Raw genomic sequence first — 19,126 nt, 5'->3', positions numbered from 1 at the left:
GGTTCGACGCTCACCCTCAACTCCCTATCTGTCCCTTCTATCATTCGATATTAGCCGGAGTTAAATTTTTTTCCCACCGACGCTTATTGGCATATTGAGGGTTGTTTATTCGAAATCGTTGTTTTTATTTTTTCCCCAACGAATACCCTACAACGTTCGAATTTTTTTCGCATGATTGGCGGATGGCCTAAACAAAAGTCGGACGACGTTTTTTTTTTGAACGAAATTTAACGATTTTTAACCATTAAAAACGTTTTACATTTGGAATGGGGATATATATATATATATATATATATATATATATATATATATATATATATATATATATATATATATATATATATATATAAAGTAATATTTGTCGATTTTTTCTTTTGTGTCGGTAATATATTCGGCAAGGGATGACGCGAATTTTGAAGTATCGGGTAGGGCTCGTGATAAAGTGTTCGCAAGTGGGTAAGTGGTTTTGGTTGTAGGTTAGCTATCCATTTGTACGGATTGACCGGTAAAAGGAAAGCGCCGGATGCCGTGCCAATGGACCGTGGAAGGCCGCTACGCATTCTGTTAGGTTTCCTTAACCGATCGAACGTGTTTTCCTTTTGAAATACATCGATACAGTAGTCTCTTTTCGGAAATAACATCTTGTTTTCAACTATGTGTGAGCGGTTTTCTTCTACTATCACGCCCCCCTAATTAATACCGTTTTCAAAATATAAACAATATCACAAGTAACATTTGATAATATCTCGCTTTTAACTTCTAGATTAATCATTAATTCTTTTTATTAGCATGTCATAAACATATAGGGCTGACGCTTTTCACTTGGTATTTCAAAGTAAAAAGTAGAAAAGCGTAATTTTGATTTTGTTTCTTTTTTGTTAGGATATTATCAGAAGTATAGTATAGTTTATAAATGAAATTTATTTACAGTTATTATTGTATTTGTCTATAAAATTCGATTGGGAATTATGGGATGGTGGTTTCCGATGTCAGGTGTGGGGTTAGAGTTGATTAGTTGTAATGTTTGATATAAAGGAATTCGTTGAAAACTATACTAGCGAGAAATATAGTATCAACAGTTTCTTCGAGCTAACGTGTGAAGCTTTAAACCCGGAAATAATAGCTTATTTTCAACTGTGTGTATGCGGTTGCTTCTACTATCACGCTCCTTAATTCATTGGTTTTTCAAAATTTAAATCACCAATACTTAATTTCATGAGCATGTCACAATATGAGTCAATAATATGAGGAACATCCATATCCATAAAGGAGCATTTCTACAACATATCACAGAAAGCAGGGAGTCGATAATATAACAATCATCTGCCCAGATATAGTTAACGGTATCATAAACAAGAAGACTTGCTTTGTTAAGAAGCCTTTGATTACGTTTTTGAATCTGTTTTTCGGGACTGATTTAATGTCAGGTTTTAGTTTGTTAAAAAAACGGATGCAGTAGTTAATTGAATCAGGCCCGAGGTTGTCGCTATTCCGTGTTTCGGAAGGGTGAAGCGCGCTGACAAGAAATTTCTTCACAGAAAGCAACAAATTTCAAAATTAAAGTATTTAATAAACATTTGTTCCCTGCAATGAAAGGAATGTTAGCTATGTCAGGAGTGGAAGAAATTTTGAGTTCAAAGGTCGATATAGCTTCTGTTACAAATTAAAACACATTTTTTTTTACTAATTTAATGATATATCGTCTATCTCATTTTATAAAATTATAACTTCCTCGTATAATAGTAATAAAATAACCAAAACTGCACGTATGACATGACCATCAAAACTGACAAACCATCCGTAGCCGAAGACATCCGATCGCACTCAAACCCGTGACTAAAGCACCGGAAATTTCCGAACTGACTTGCTAGCGTGGATAACAACGCTGACGCTTAACAGTGATACTTTCCGCTTGGCATCTTAGAGTAGAGACTAGAAAAGCTTAAATTTGTTTTGTTTTAATACTACTTTTTCGCCGATGATTTCGACTTTGCCAGCATATTATTAGAAGTACAGCAAAGTATATAAGTCTTGTGAAATTGTAATTTATTTTCAGAATTATTGAATTTTTCTATAAAATTCGATTCTTAATTACGTGGCCGTGTTTTATGGTGTCAGGTGTGGGGTTAGGGTTGGTTAGTTGTAATGTTTAATATATAACTTCGCTTTCACGCTTTTCTCGTTTCCATGAAACCCGGTAGATGCTATTTCCACATGCGTTTCCGCGCGCAGCTCTTTTTACGGCAAAGCGTTTGTTTCCCTGAACTGAAGCAGTATAAGTATAAATTTATTATTTGTCTATAAAATTACGTGATCATTACGTGATGGTGTTTTATGTTGTCAGGTGTGGGGTTAGGATTGGTTAGTTTGTAATGTTTAATATAAAGAAATTCGTTTAAAGCTACACTAGCGAGTAATATAGTACCAGCCGTTTGTTTCGGCTTGGAGCTAATGCGTAAAGCTTCGAACCCGAAGGGGAACGATTTCAAATAGAATTTCGTCAGTTTCGTCGGCTTTTTATGGTTTCTTCCCCGGAAAAATATAATAAATCCCCATTCAAGTATCTTATATTCGATTATTCTTTTCGGAATAATAGAAAACTTGTATCGGTTCGGGGTGCTATATTTTGATACATCGTAAACTAAAAATATGGGGAATTTTATTTACGCATGCAACTTGTCCCGGCTCTCGCAAAATCGTTTTTGACGAATTTAAATTTTGCGTGTATAAATAAAACGCGGCCGTTCCCGTTTAACTGCGGCAACGAAATCGTTGGCACGTCTTCGAAATTCATATTTCAGTTTTTGTTTGTAAAGAATTGAGCAATCAGTATTTTACGATCCCATAAAACGGTTAATTTCCACCTAGCCCGCTCGAAACTCTCGCGCCGTATAAACGGCCAAAGTTGTTTTCTCCGTCGAGGAATGGAAAGGGCATAACATAAAAATTAACGTATACGTAAGTACTTTCCTTAAGTTAGTGGTTAAATGAGAATGATTGCCGGGAAATTATACACAAGGGTGCAATAGCATAACTGCTCGACGCGTGAATGTGACGCAACGAACGCGAACGATGAACGAAACTGTAGGGGGGCGCGAAAGAGGTCGAGATTAAAGAACTTTGCCACGGAACGATCCGCTACGTTTACTGTCTCGTTTGTGACTTCAAATTATACACACACGCACACACGCACACACCTGGAATTTTACGCGTTGTTTGATTCGACAGCTTTTCTCGTTTCTATAAAGACGCTATTTCTATTGTGGTGAAGCAAATAAATAAATTTACGCGAAGGACGAGTGGGGTAAGAATATAATTCCCGAGCTTATTATAAATAAATAAACAAAAGAAGAAAAAACCTTCACCCTCCTCTGAGGCTCGTCTACGATTTGTTTACGTATACATGAATAACGGCATTTTTGTAATAGCAATAGCCAAAAACACCCTTTGAATTGAAGAAAGTCACTTTTCTGACGAAAAGTAAGCAAAAGCAGACGTGCAAGACGCATGTGATATCATTATAACGTTTTCACATTAAAAAAAACACAGTTCTTACAAATCTTATCGCTATTGTTAAAAAGAAGTATTTATCATTTTGCAGATAATGTTTAACGAAGTAATAGCAAGACCTATTGTTAACGTATATTGCCATCTTCCTTGATTATTTTTGATATCTATATCTATGGTTTGACCTCGATAAAGTGTAAATATGTAGTTAGCATAAATGCTTTTATGAAGAAAATCATTTAGTTTTCCTAATTCATATTAAAAACTAGAAAGAAAAAATTATAGTGGAAAAAATATCCAATTGTAGACCCTAACTTGAGAACCATGAGAAAATCCATTTCAATCTGATTTTCGGCTTATCGTTTACAAGTCAAAATATAAGAAAAGAAGTTACAATTATCAGCAAAATTAAAGCACCACTACTATGTTTCGAAAAATATTTTTTATTTCATAACACTAACTAAATATGCTCAGTATTAAGGGTACTTAATAAGGGTATTAACAAAAAATAAAATCCCAAAAGAAGATAAGAAAAAAATAAATAAAAAAACACAAGAAAATTTTTAAAAAATCTAACTTTCCTCTTCTATTTTAAATAATAGCACGGTAGCGATTTTTCATGAGCCTTCGGTTTGATCCAAATTATTCCATATTTAGACAAAATCTCCAGTAAGCCCATTGAAAGTGTTAAGCGATTTAGGAAATTCTTGAAAAACCTATAGATCATGTCCCAAATATTCCCAATTGGGTTAAGATCAGAACTGATTGCTGGCTAATCCATGGTTTCAATTACAACTTCACATAATTTTGCATAATCTGAGCAACATATTCAAAGAAGTATTTCTCAGTCTTCATTAGCCCAATCGATGTATTCTCTAGCAAAATTTAACCTTGCCATACAATGTTCTGCGGTCAAAACTGGTCCTCGTACTGGGTTTCGTGGTCTCAAATCAGATTCAGCTAGGGGTCGACGAACAATATCAGTTGAAATTCTGTCTATCTGCTTCCTGTCACAAATCATTATCTGAAAGCAGAGATTCTTAAAAAACCGTCTTGAACTGGCGTAGCTATGCGATGTCTGTCTTGACCAGGTCGTCTAATAAACAATGGGTTTAAAAAAACTAAATTTGAATGTAACTGAAATTAGCTACAACTTAGCTATTATAGCTATTATCCGTACACTAAAAACTGCATTTTTTATTGTTAAAGTTTAAAAAACAGCAAATTTTATCAGATGAAAATATTCATAGAAATGCGTATAGAAATTGCATCGTGTTTTTAAAGATTTTTTTATTTTTATATATTTGTTTTTGTACTTTTGAAAAGTGTTCGAAGTGTTTTCGGAGCGCGAGCATTGAAGATGCCAAGTGAGATTTTGGCGAAACGTCTGCAGGATTCCAGTCGGAGTTCAAAAAGCGAACGGATGATATCCCGGAATGTAGTGTCATCATATATATATATATATATATATATATATATATATATATATATATATATATATATATATATATATATATATATATATATATATATATATATATATATATATATATATATATATATATATATATATATATATATATATATATATATATATATATATATATATATATATATATATATATATATATATATATATATATATATATATATATATATATATATATATATATATATATATATATATATATATATATATATATATAGTGTCATCATATATATATATATTTATATATATATATATATATATATATATATATATATATATATATATATATATATATATATATATATATATATATATATATATATATATATATTCTCACGTATTGATTCACGGATGGAAAAATGTGATGACACTATACTCCGGGATATCATCCGTTCGCTCGTTGAACTCCGACTGGAATCCTGCATCCGACTGGAATCCTGCAAATCCTGCATCCGACTGGAATCCTGCAGACGTTTCGCCAAAATCTCACTTGGCATCTTCAATGCTCGCGCTCCGAAAACACTTCGAACACTCGAATATATATATATATATATATATATATATATATATATATATATATATATATATATATATATATATATATATATATATATAATCTTTAACTAACTGGGCGTAAATGTGTAGCTTAAGTAATTAAACAAACAAACAATACTACACTACTAGACCCGTAATTTTCGGAAAACTATAATGCCGACAGGAAACGGCAGACATAATACGTCCTCGGCGGGCGACAAATCATCTTAAAAAGAAAATTCGTCCTGGAGGACGAAGTGAAGCTGTTTTGCGGGCCCCAACGAACGCAGGACCTTTGACGGGATGAAGGTATTTATATATTTGTTGGATCGGCGCGTAGGGATGTCCCGGAGTGTATATTTTGTCTCGGGGGAGAGATTGACGCTACGCGTGATTTATCTGAAGACGGTGAACGTTTCTACCGGGGTTGGTAAAGAAATTTCTACCTGTAAAGTGGTCTTCGCCGTACCTGGATGTTTGTCCTTCACGATCCCTTTCAAAACAATCGAAGAGGATGCTAGGCTTCCACAGTAATATTCAATGTTTTTTTTATATTGGAGCTAAGTTTACTTTTATAATATTTCCATTTCCCACGGTTTTCTAAAATATGCTTTTATTTTATTTTGCCTTGTTCCTGCTACCATACAGGGGAAACTGTAAGAGATAGAGCGTCAGCAAGAAAAATAGCTTAAGTATATGCCAAAAAAAAATCTCCTTTGTTTTATGTTATGTAGATGCAAGGTGAAAAAGTAAAATGTCCATTTTTGAAAAATGTGTCAGATTTTCAGGATATAGGTAAAATGATGCGGCGATGCTCTCATAAAACAAAATTGCGTACTATGTTACGTACGGCCGAAGTCAGCTTTTTTTTTCTTATGGGCGCCATATCAAAATTTCTACATTTTCAAAATCCTTTTTAAAAATGATTTTCAACAATGTGTAACATTTTTGGTCAAGATAAATCCGGAAAAATAACAAAAATAAGTTTTCAGAAAATTTGGTACTATCAAGCGTGATTTAGACGCCTGGTACATGATTACGTCATATCAAAGAGACTCTTTGCTTTGCTCGGTCAATGGCAAATAGTATTTTAAAGCGTCGTAGACAAAATCCTTATCGTGAACCGCCTGGCCAGGGACTTTAGAAAGAACACTGATTGGGAGCAGATGTAAATCCACGGCTTGCTCGTGAAGTTAGGCATCAAGTGAGGTTTTGGTTTTTTGAGTACCCAGAAAACTGGACCATATTTTTTCGATGACAACCTTAATTCTGAGAGATATTTTGTACAAATCAACCTAACAAAAGATCTTATGAAACTTCCACTAGCGGCTCCGCAGGAAATGTTTTTTCAAGAAGATGGCGTACCGCCACACAATGCTCAGATTATTACGAATTTTTTAATGCAGAATTTCCCAATAGGTGGATAGGAAACCTGGGGCCAGTCAGATGGGCTGCAAGATCCCCAGACATAACACCCTTTGATCTCTACATACATGGGATCACCTCAAAAATCAATTATTCAGTAGGTCCTATGGAAACTTTGGAGAATTAAGAGAAGCTATTACAAGAGTTGTTAACAGTATCACTTCGTAAATCACAGTCCTGTGAATGTTATGCGTGGAACAAAATGGCGGATTATTTGGACACTTACTCTAATTTTATTGTCTGTGTGTTGTGTGTATTTTCTTCGTTTTTTGGGCGTTAAAAAAGTAAGGAACCTTTAAAGGTTTGTGTGAAAATTTTACTGACTTTTTTTCTCTATCCTCTCTCTTCAATTTTATTGACTCCTTTCTTTCCACTCATTATTTAAATGTGTTTTCAAATGTAATAGAACTATCAAAACCTATTATCTTGGTCAAACATGAATAACAAGCATTTTCAATGTGGATTTTGAAAATGCAGAAATTCAATACGGCGCCCATAAGAAAAACAAAAGTTGACTTCGGCCGTACGCAACATAGTACGCCTAATTTCTTTGACCAATTTTTTGGATCGCCTTGTCCTTTTACCCATATCCTGAAAATTTTAACATTTCATCTCCTATAATAAAGAAAATATTGTTTTTTTTTTACCTTGTATCTACGTAAGGCTATCGATTTAAAATAAAACAAAGCTAGATTATTTTTTGCCATATACATACACTACTTTTTAAGCGACGCTGTATCCCTTACAGTTTCCAATATCCCCATGTCCATCATCTTATACTGGACATCCTGTGTGATGCTAGTAAATGGTTCTATATACACATGGCGTTCGACTAAAAATTAAAAGGCTATCGTCGTCTCTGCTCAAAACGAAAGTGTAATGCTACTTTCTTGTATCATCCAGAGTGTCGTTTTTTTTGTGTTCGTTATTTTGTTTTTGAAATAAGTTTTTCATTTAACTTTGCTTAAAATATCATTGTCTTGAAAATTAATATTTTGTTGTCAATTCCAGCCAAATTTCAAAGTATTTTGATCGGTGTTTGTTTGTACGGCGATACCTTAGTATTAGTCGAACAGCCCTCGTATATGAAAATAAAGGGAAACCTCCTCTGCCAGACTGCTCTCCTCGCTTGCATTTTAATGTTTTATTAATTTTTCATGGCCAAAGCGATTAAGAAGAAACTTGTGTAATTTTATGCAAAGAGTTTCCTCTTATTTATACGACGGAAAAGGCAAATAGCTCGAAGACTACGGCTGATAGAGACGGGCCATTCCCAGATACGGAGCAATAAATGCTGACTGACAAATTAGGTGAAACGCAATTTCTCAGTTTGCTTTCACTTTTTTTGCAAGTTTCTTGATACTTTCAAGAAATTTGAAAAAAAAAAATTGAGTTTCACGGTCGTCGAAATTCAAAATTATGGCAAACTTCGATAAATATAAGTAAATTCAAATATCTCGCGCATCCTGTGTAATAGACAAGAAAATTAATTCAGAAAACTGTAGCTCTCGAAGCAGTTTACGATACTGTTTAAACCAAATTATCCCACCTTTTGACGTTTTACATTTTTCGAAGGTTATAGCCCTAGATCTCCCAGGTTTGCTAGTAAGAAGAGAAAATATTTTACATTTCTATAGACTCTCGGATTTTTCGTTTTTAGAAGAATTGATTACATGCAAGAATTTAAGTTTTGTCGAATAAAATTTTATGTCCGCTTTCGTGATTCTGTTCGGCGACAGCTGATGAGCTTATTTGTCTTAGTCGTAAGGCTCTTTCGTGTTCTTTGAGCCTAGTTGATATTTTTGTCCTGTCTCTACAAATGGAATTTTGTCTTTAACGGACCGAAGATGTTCAGAGATTTTTGGATAAGTGGTAAATCTGGTTTTTACGTTATATTTATTTAGAACATCTGATATTAGGAAGGACAACAGTGATTGTGGTAAAGAGTATTTTGTGAACGCGTAATATCTTTAATGTGGAAATTATTAGAGAGAAGAGCAGAGGTAGGGTGTTTTAATTCTGTTTTCATTGCCTCGGGCTGAGATAGTTTTACGGGTCTGTAAACCCCCGGATGGTGATATGACCATGCATTATGGTATCGGTCTGTATGCGTAGGTTTTCTGTAAACACAGTGACCCAATGTTAGGTCTGAATTTCTATAGATAAGGATATCCAACTCAATGGTAAAATGTATATTAGGGTGTATAGAATTTAAATGTCTAAGAAAATCTACTAGGGTTTCTTGACCATGAGGCCAAATAACAAAAGTATCATCGACGTAGCGTTTCCATAATTTCGGTTTTAGATGAAAGGTGTCGAGAGCTTTCTTCTCAAAAGCTTCCATGAATATATTCGTGATGACTGGAATATCTCGTGAATCTAATGTAATGCTTTTTAATTGTTCAGTGAAGTGAAAGGAATTAAGTACGAAACCGTTACTCATTAAATCTTAATTAATTACGTTTCGATTATTTGGGCATACACAGTAAAACTATTGGTAGATCGGCTGGCGACCGACTTCGTTGTAGGAACGAACCTAAAATATCGGAGCGGCACTACAGCCATAACAATTCGCTGCCTTGAAAAGCTGATAAGAAAGAATTTTCACGCCGCCTTATTAATAAAGTTTTCGCGCGACTTTCTAAGCAGCCGTAATAAGAACGGAACGGAATTATAATTTGCCGGGTGACCAGGTTGAGGTTTCTGAGAAGAGGGACGACAAAGGGGGTGGCGGCGGTATAGGTCCCTCGAAAGGGTAAAAGTTGCGCCTTCTTTCGCCCCGTTTATAAATGAGGTAATATCCTCTTGCATTTCGGGTACATGTTTTAATCTCCCGACAATAATTAAAAACAAAGTAGTATCGCTTCGTCTTTCTCGCTTTTCACTTGCTTTATAATGTGCCCTTTCACGGATTTTCACTCGCCCGTAACAGTAGCGGCATTAATTTAACGGCAATCGCTAAATAACGAACGGCCGTTTAAACAACTGCACTAAGAGAAAACATCTTTGATTAGAAACGAACATCAGACGTAAGGGAACGCAGAAAATGAAACTCCCACCCTCGGTGGAAAAAATAACACGTAAAACACGTATATCTTTGCGGTCGAATCAACTCCCTGTCATCCTTTTAGGCCCTACGGCGATGCGGGCCTCTTTCAAAGGGCCTTAGAGAGTGTCATCGCCATTCGCGATAGCCTTCTGCAGTCATAGATTCATTCTCTTGTATTAATCCCGCATTAATAATCATTTTCTCGTCCCCCAAGTTATAGTTTCTCCCCGTTTTGCGGACCTAGTGTACCATCTTTAAGCACGGGTTCGTTACCTAGATTACATTGATGTCTTTGAAATATACAAACCGATTCAGTTTTCATCAGTTTTGTCATCAGAAGATCAAAAACTTGTTTGAATGTGAGAGACAATGTTCAAAGTAGATACTAAAAAAACTTGAAATTACATAACTTTTGGGTCCAAGCAGCAATTAATTCAAACGTCGATATTTGCTATGAACACAGCTATTTTGAATTTGCACTTCTTCCATCGAGGCTGCTTGTGGACAACACTGGCCTCTGAGCATTTCATGTTACGTTGGTTGGACCAAACACATTCTGATATTCCTAGATGTCAATGTTTCGCCCTTCCGCATGTTTTTATTGTGTTCTTAGCATAACCTGTTTTAATATCGAAAAATCGATTATTTTCGAAGGTATACGCGCTCCTCTCTAAACTCCAGATCTCGGTAACAGTTGGTCCTAGGGGACCGCCATTGATATAATACGACCAAAAATATAGTGCATTTATTGCTTTGAGGTTTTAAGTATTTTACAGTACCGTAACCTGCATTAAGTAGGTTTTCCCAGAGATGGACAGTAACGGATATTTGTAGAAACGTGAAATTTTTATTTGAAACGTAAATGGACCGTTTTAAATTTGATTGAGCATTGATGCTGCTGGGTATTTTCGAATAAGTAGAAGAAGCGTTTAAGAGTTTAATCTAAATTGCAATATACTCCTATATATTACGGATTTATTTGACTATGATCCGTGCAGAAGATACGTATTTATGTACCTGTTTCTCTGTTTTCAAAGGGCAAGGGTACTCTATTTATATTCAGGGTAAGTTTAAAAAAATCCTTTTTGTCGGCCTGTCGATTAACAACATTCTTCATATTATATTTTTGTGTCGTCTACATAGTTCTTCGATTTTTACGTAATGAGAATCTTAGAATCTTACAATTAAACATTTTTTGAAGTTTCCTGTTTTTTAACACTTTAAATGTGGACACCGTAGAATGAAACAGATGTTTCCCTCTTAGAGGAAGACATTGAAAACAACGCAAAATTTGAAGACGAAGTGGAGATGGTAGTCGAACTGATAATTTAGAAGGCGAACTACCTCAGCGAATAAAAATACGGATACATTTGTATTTTGATGCTAAAGACATTGTTTTGAATGTTTACAATTTTATAAGAAATCCAGAAGGGGAACTAGCAGCAGCAATAAAAACACGAAGTAAACTGTAAAAAAAATTGTTGCAAATAGGATAGTCAAGAGGAAAGTGAGAGAAGATGGTGGTACTTCGCGAGTTTTTAAACAGCAACACTCAGATCTAATTAGGCGTATAATTTACGACGCTTATGAAGTGAATAGTGTTTTAACCCTAGAAGAACTGTATAAAAAAGTACTGACAGACTTAAACATTAGTTGTGCTAAAGAGTCGTTGCGTACTTTTTTGAAGAAAGTGGATTTTCAGTTCCAAACAATTAATAAACGTCAAATGCTAATGGAAACTCAAAGAATTTCGCAATGGAGGGTGGATTATTTAAATGCAATTGAAAATTTTCGAGAGCAAACAAGTGTGTACTAGATCTGCCGCCTTCATATTTAAAATGCGTAATAATTCTTCATGCTCGGTTCAAAAATGGTTGGGTGGAAGATGCCTTATTGTTGTCTGTACAATACGTTAAAGATTCAAGTGTGCATTACCATGAAAACATGACCGCGGAATCATTTGAGGACTGGTTTGAAAATAAACTGATGCCAAAACTATCGACAAATACTGTTACTGTGTTAGATAAGGCCTCGTATTATTCAACCCAAATTAGACAAATTCCAAATACTTCTTCAAATAAAGAAGAAATCTAAGAATTTCTGTATGAAAATGATTTATATTTTGAGAGAACACAACAAAACGGACATGATATCATGACATTACCCCCGTATCATTACATAGTTAACCCAATTGAAATGATTTGGTCTGATTTGAAAGCGCATATAAGAAGAAATAACACTGCACCAAAATTTAGTGATAGTACCATAAACGTAATTCCGCAAGAGGTAGTTAAAACGTCAGTCCAAGGGTGGTCGTCTAATTGTGAAAAACGAGTAATAAAAGAAGAATATATTTATCGAGAACGATTAGTGGCGGAGTTGACCATTGAACTAGATGACGACATCAGCGATAGTGACGACTTTTTAAGTGATTGATACTTTATTATTATTATATTTAATATTTTGTATATTAATGATGATGTTATGTAGAAATGTAGTGAAATATAACATAATAACTTTTTACTTTGTACTATTTTTTTTATATACACATTTCAAGGATTGCTCGGCGAAAAAGATTGCTAGTCTTAGGACGGTCCTGGAATGGTTACGGGTAAGGGTCTGCTCGGCAGGGTGTTCTATAAAGGGCTGCGGTTTTGGAGTAATAAACAGGAGGCAAAGTTAATCACAGGGTCGGTTGTAAAAGCACTATATTTCTGGTCGAAGTATACAGAACGAATCGGGGTCGAAAAAAAAATTTTTTTTGTCTGTTCTCCGATCTCTGTAGACCGAACCCATTTATGACCATCTTTTTTTTCCGATTTTCGACTGTCATTTAGACGCTGCTATGAAACACGATTAGTGTCCGAAATTTGAGTCTATCGATTTGAAATTTTGCAAAAGTGTAGAGTGCAGAGGGATCGGTGAATGGCAAGTATTTTTTAAAATTCAAAAACCGTTTTTTTTTTCAAAAACCAAAAAGTGACTAACCCTCGAAAACCGTTCATTCGATCGATACAATTCTTGAACCGAACGACGCATAATATTGAGGCCCATAAACCTTAGCAATTTTTGGAAAATATAGACGGTGTGCCGGTATTTCCAAATAACTGAAAATTGTTACCTTTGAAAAGAAAATTGACTGTAAGTCGCTCAGTCGGCGTTTCCGTCTACGTAACAGCTTAGCCCATGGAAACAGCTAAAACTCTGGCATTTAAAGGTAATAGAAGTTCACCCCTACATGCAGTCGGACTTAGGCAAATATTATACTGAAAAACTTAATTTCGCTACTAAATCAGTGTTGCTTTCTTCTGAAGCACTGTGGTGCAGGTTGCTTTGTCATTTCTATCGTGAGGGCATAAGTGTTTTGTTTACCGTGCGGTTGCTGTACACCTAACCTATACAATGGTACTGTTAAGGAATGATACTGAGGATATTCGGAAGATTGTTGCGGATCAAATTACCGCTTCAATTCTTGGTGACGATTTTCAAGACCGACTTATTGGCTCTCTACTTGCCAAACTCGAAGAAAAAATTGTGTCAAAAATAGAGAGGGTTGAGAGCGAAGTGTCCAATTTGCGCAAAGAGGTGAATAGGATGCCGCAGGAAAATAAGGATTTAAAACAACGACTTGATCAGCAGGAACAACATAGCCGCAATCAGAATATTCGTCTTTTCGGTGTCCATTTCGAAAAGGATGAGAATATTTTGAACACCGTAAAGAAAGTATGTCAACAAAAGATGAACAATTATATAAAAAACTGCTATAGAGTAGGAGCAAAAAATCCGATAGTAAACAAGTTGCCGGCTATTTTAATTCAGTTCCATAGTGCTGACGCTCGTGCAATGGTGTTAAAACATCGTAAAGCACTTAAAAATTATGGCATCGTAGTTAAGGAGGACCTTACCCAATCACGGTTGTACCTATTTAAAGTGGCGGTTAAAAATTTTTCCGAAAAAAGCGTGTGGTGTCTTAACGGCAATATTTACATTAAATGCCGTGGTGAAGTGTATCGTGTTCAGGATGAGGACGACATATACCAAATCACCGACCAAACCAAGGAATAACTGTATGTAGCTACGTTTCACCTCACTTCACAGTTATTTTTTTCTTTCCAACTTTACAGAAATTAATTGTGAATCAAAATATAACAGCTTGCTTTTTTTTTTCTTCGTTATTAATCTTAGTGATAAGCAGTGTTAACCTCACATTTCTCAGCTTGTTAGTAAAAACTTTACCACCATGAGATTAGTCAATTATAATATACTTTTCGAAGAATAGTTTTTATATCTTGTAATTTAGGTATGTCACATATGCCACATGTACGATACAGGCTTTTTTCAGTATTTATATGTTTCTGTATAATACACGAACTTCAAATTAACTTTAGGTTACATACAGCACCAACTTTATTGGTTTTGGTACCCTCGTACTTTCCACTGCTCATTTGAATTTGATAACTATTTCCTTCCTTCCTAACCTTCCCTCCTTTAGTTCTCAATGGATCTTAATTTTTGTGCCTCACATGTTAATGTAAGGTCCTTGCTGGCCAATTTTGACTCTTTTCTAAGCCAATTATTGAGTAACAATTATGATATCGTTGGTGTATCTGAAACGTGGCTGGGTGCGGGGGTTGATCAGATGGTAGGCATTCCGAATTATAATTTTCTGCATCACAATCGTCTGGACAGGCGCGGAGGCGGTGTGGGAGTGTACGTTAAAAATAATTTAAGGTGTGAAGTTTTAGCCTCTGCTTGTCTTGAGCATATTGGATACATATGGGTTAAAGTACTGTTAAATAACCGAACCTTTATCGAGGGTACTGTGTACAGGCCACCTAAAACTAACGTATCACAATTTTTTAATGCCCTTGAGGAATCCTCGTTTAATATATACTCGGACTATAATAACTTAATATGCTTTGGTGACTTCAATATCAATATGCTTAATTTAAATACTAATCTTGGAACTAGATTAACTTCTGTATTTTCTACTTTCAATATGGACCAATATATACAAGAACCTACCCGCATTGCATTACATTCTATGTCGCTCTTAGATTTAATATTTACCAACGTAAAAAACTTGTCTGATGTAGGGGTTGTCGACAATAACATCGCTGATCACTTTTTGACATACATAAAATTCAGTCTAGACTTGCCAGATAATGAACCTGTAAGTTTTTATTATAGATCATTAAAAACCATTAATCTTCAGGAGTTTAAGAGGGATCTACTAGATTTACTGTTAAATAACTTACTTTATTTTTGTGACATTGAAGAAAAGCTAAACCTCTTAAATACTTGCATATTGGAACTATTTAATAAGGACGCGCCGTTAAAACGCTTTAGGAAGAATAAAAACTATAACTATGCGCCTTGGATAACAGAAAACATAAAACTGCTACAAAAGCTGAGAAATAAAGCGCTAAAAAAATTTAAACTGACTAAACTTACAGCACATTACGAGCATTACAAACAATTACGTAATTATACAAATTCGGCCATTAGATCAGAGAAAAAAGCTTATTTAAGAACTAAGTTTTGTCATGGTAATGCCAAAGAGAAATGGAACGAACTAAGGAAACTTAATGTAAAATGTAACAGGGGTACTTTGCCAAGTCACTTAGATAATGTCGATCAAATTAATATTTTTTTTATAAACAGTGTAGAAAATAATAAGAGCCCCAATCAAGAACTGCTGAATTTTTATTATAATAATAGGTTAAATGACAGAACGGATCACTTTGACTTTGTATTGTCCACGGAAGATGAGATTCTCAACATTCTGAAAAATATAAAATCTAAAGCTGCGGGCCATGATGATATAAATACATCATTAATACTTCTTTGCTGTCCATATATTGCCCCATATATTACGCATATAATAAATGAGTGTATCTTAAATTCGTACTTTCCGTCAACATGGAAGCGAATTTAGTCACCTGCGGTCAATTAGCATATTGCCTGTTCTATCTAAAGTACTTGAAAGAATTATGAACGATCAAATGGTAAACTTTTTAAATTCTAATCATATTCTACCAGAGAAACAGTCTGGTTTTAGACCTAATCACGGCTTTAGTTTGTTGTAATATTGTTGGATTTCAGTAAGGCATTTGATATGATAAATCATTCAATTCTCTTGGCCATTCTCCATTACGTTGGTTTCTCCGAAGGTGCTCGAAAGTTTCTGTGTTCCTTTTTGTCAGGTCGGACACAACGGGTTGTCTACAATCAGCAGCAGTCATCGTTCCTAGGTGTTCGCATGGGTGTTCCACAGGGCAGCATTCTTGGTCCCTTGTTGTACACTATTTTTACTTTTAACTTCATTGGAGCCCTCCACCAATGCAACTGTCATTTTTATGCGGATGACACTCAAATTTACTACTCATTTTTTCCTCAAGAAATAGCTACCACGGAGGATGTCATCAATACTGATTTATCAAATTTTTTTAACATTGCAACAGATCACCTCCTAAAGCTTAACCCTAATAAATCTTCAGTAATACTCTTTGGAAATGATAATCATGTAACCCATGCAAAGTATAACATAACAATTAAACTTAATAACATAAAATTGCCACTCTCTGAGTCATGCAAAAGCTTGGGTCTCACTCTTGATTCGCAGTTGCGTTTCAGAGAACATATTACTAATAAACTAAGGGTTGCCTATGCTAATTTAAAATTAATTTATGGAAATAGACATGTACTTTGTCAGGGAACTCGTAAGTTGCTGTGAGAATCACTTGTTCTGTCACAATTTAATCACTGCAGTGCTGTGTACGGACCGTGCCTGGATGCGTCCGATCGTTACCGTGTCCAGAAGGTTCAAAACTCCTGTCTAAGGCTAAATTATGGGGTAAGGAGGAGAGATCATATCTCCCCGTATCTTGCTGCGTCGGGTTGGCTTAATATGCACCTTCGATGCAAATTACGAATGAGTTCCCTTTATTTCAACATCCTTAAAACAAAATTACCTTTTTATCTTTACAGAAAAATTACTCTTAACATATCAATACACAATTTGAATCTGCGTGGTAGACACCGACTAGTTATATCCCGTCACCGCAAAGAATTATTTAAAAGATCATATTCCTATAATATAGCCATTTGCATTAACTCTATTACTAATTTTGATATTCATCAGTCCAACTCGACGTTTAGAAATAATTTCAAAAAGCAGTTGTTACGTACGCACTAATATTAAGCTCTTCTACAAAACATGTGCCCCTTTCCTTCCCTTTCCTTCCCCCTCCATTTCTTCTCTTTTCTTTTCTTTAGAATTATGTGTATCTACGCTTGGCGATTTCAAATCAATTCTATGAAATTTTTTATTATATTTTCGCTGTTAAGTTGAGGCCTGAACAGTATCTAGAACTTCTAGATGGCTGCCCTAACAAGGCCTATTGTTGACCATTATTTCACTTATTGAACTTTGGTTATGTAATTATTTCTATGTAACTTTGATGGTTATAACAATAAATGTATTATTATTATTATTATTATTATTATTTAAAAATTTTGCGACAAATATTTTGCCGTCATTTTGGCCTGTATAAAAAACATTAATTTCTCGAAAACTGTTCACCCGATCCTTAAACTTCTTGAACCATAAAACGCGGGAGATCTAGGACTATTTCAGGCATTTTTTCGATTATGTACAGGGTTTTTCAATTATTGACGAAAATCTAAAAGACCCTGAAAAAATAACTAATCGCTTCAAATGGTGTTTTAGACCTCGTCGGGAGCTACAATTTTTGTATTTACGGTTTTCGTCTATCACATACGCTGCTGGAGATATTTGAAAAAATCCTTATGAAAATCACTATTCCTCGGACTCATATTAGACGCCATGACGTCATTGACTATTATTTCGTACTGCATAATTTCAGAAAAAAATATTTTCCCGAAAACCGTTTACCCTATTGGAAAAATTCTTGTAGTAGGAAACGTAGGAGATTCAAGGCTATAACTTCTACTTCGAACATTGTTTGAATTATATACAGGGTGTCTTGTTTTTGAACAAAAATACTAAAAAAAGATGCGATAATTTGGTTTAAACCGAATAAAAATATTGTTGTGAATGGTAGATGTTTTTATATTTACCAAAATTTGCCACGAATTTGAACATCGGTGACCGTGAAAGTCACATGTACAGGGTGCACGCGCAATTAAATTCCATTAATTTTGCGAAAGTTCAATAGTAGTCCGCAGGAGCCTAATAGGAAAACACTGCGTCCTTCTCTGTTTCGCGCTACGCGGTGCGAACTTGTCCCATCCAGCAACGATTTTTCAAAAGCAGTCTTGTTTAGTTTAACAACGGAAATGCTTAGTTACTGCATATTGTCATGGCTCTTTTACAAACAACAATTCCAATTAATTTTTTTGTCTTCCTGGATAGTAAATTTACTAGTCATTAAGGGAATTACGGTGATTGAAAAGGGAGTCTATTCTAGATTATGAAAGTGACATTAACACATCTAGATTTTGGCTTTAACAACCTCAGCATTTATCATCACTACCTTATGTTTAACTGGAAGAGTTATGGAGACCACACCTTAAGAAAAACCATCACTTCCTCACTCAATGGAGCTTGAATGAAAAGCACTTTTAATATTTCTAACAAGTGAATCGCGAATACGTTCGTATTTCCCAAAACACGAACCGTAAGAGTTATTAGTTATAAGATATGTTTACACCAGAAGGAGAGCAAACAAGTTCCGCTAAAATCGCGAACGGGTCGGGAATTGCAAAAACAAATTCATTAAAAGCAAGACGCATTCTTTGTGTATTTAGGGCGGTTGGGAATTCAAAATGGATTAGCGGCGATTTTTAATGCGCAAATAAATCTTGCCAAGTGTGAGTTTTCTTTCTGACCGAGCGGACGCTTAAATGTATACCGTATAACGCTGGCCGTGGGGATGGGGGATGGTAAAGGGAAAAGAAAGGCAAATGCGCCAACAGAACGTGCATGTGTGTAGGAGATAACTGGGCCCTACTTTATCTTTGCTCCCCTTCCTGGTCCCTGATGCGAGATGACCACCTAACTATACGCAGGCCTATGTGTATGTATCACTCGCTTTTATTTTGCAATTATCGTTATTTTTTCCGGACGGAATCACCAA

General features: G+C 35.0%; 1 protein-coding gene across 1 annotated transcript; it reads left to right on the top strand.

Annotated features, from left to right (window-relative positions):
• The first annotated feature begins 14,943 nt into the window (after positions 1-14,943).
• LOC132695780 (uncharacterized) lies at positions 14,944-15,942 on the top strand. Its single transcript, XM_060660237.1, has 2 exons — positions 14,944-15,177; positions 15,220-15,942. Exons 1-2 carry the CDS (start codon positions 14,944-14,946, stop codon positions 15,940-15,942), a joined length of 957 nt encoding a protein of 318 aa, XP_060516220.1.
• Positions 15,943-19,126: the final 3,184 nt, after the last annotated feature.

The sequence above is a fragment of the Cylas formicarius genome, unplaced genomic scaffold (assembly GCF_029955315.1).
Source record: "Cylas formicarius isolate icCylForm1 unplaced genomic scaffold, icCylForm1.1 PGA_scaffold_12__32_contigs__length_19106922, whole genome shotgun sequence".
Lineage (NCBI taxonomy): Eukaryota > Metazoa > Arthropoda > Insecta > Coleoptera > Brentidae > Cylas > Cylas formicarius.
Note: the sequence above shows the minus strand (reverse complement) of the source record. Positions and strands in the feature narration are given on the sequence as shown.

Coding starts and splice junctions, on each gene's coding strand:
- LOC132695780 (XM_060660237.1), top strand. CDS start 14,944: ATGCTTAATTTAAATACTAATCTTGGAACTAGATTAACTTCTGTATTT. Junction 15,178..15,219: donor ACTTGCCAGATAATGAACCT/GTAAGTTTTTAT, acceptor ATTAATCTTCAG/GAGTTTAAGAGGGATCTACT.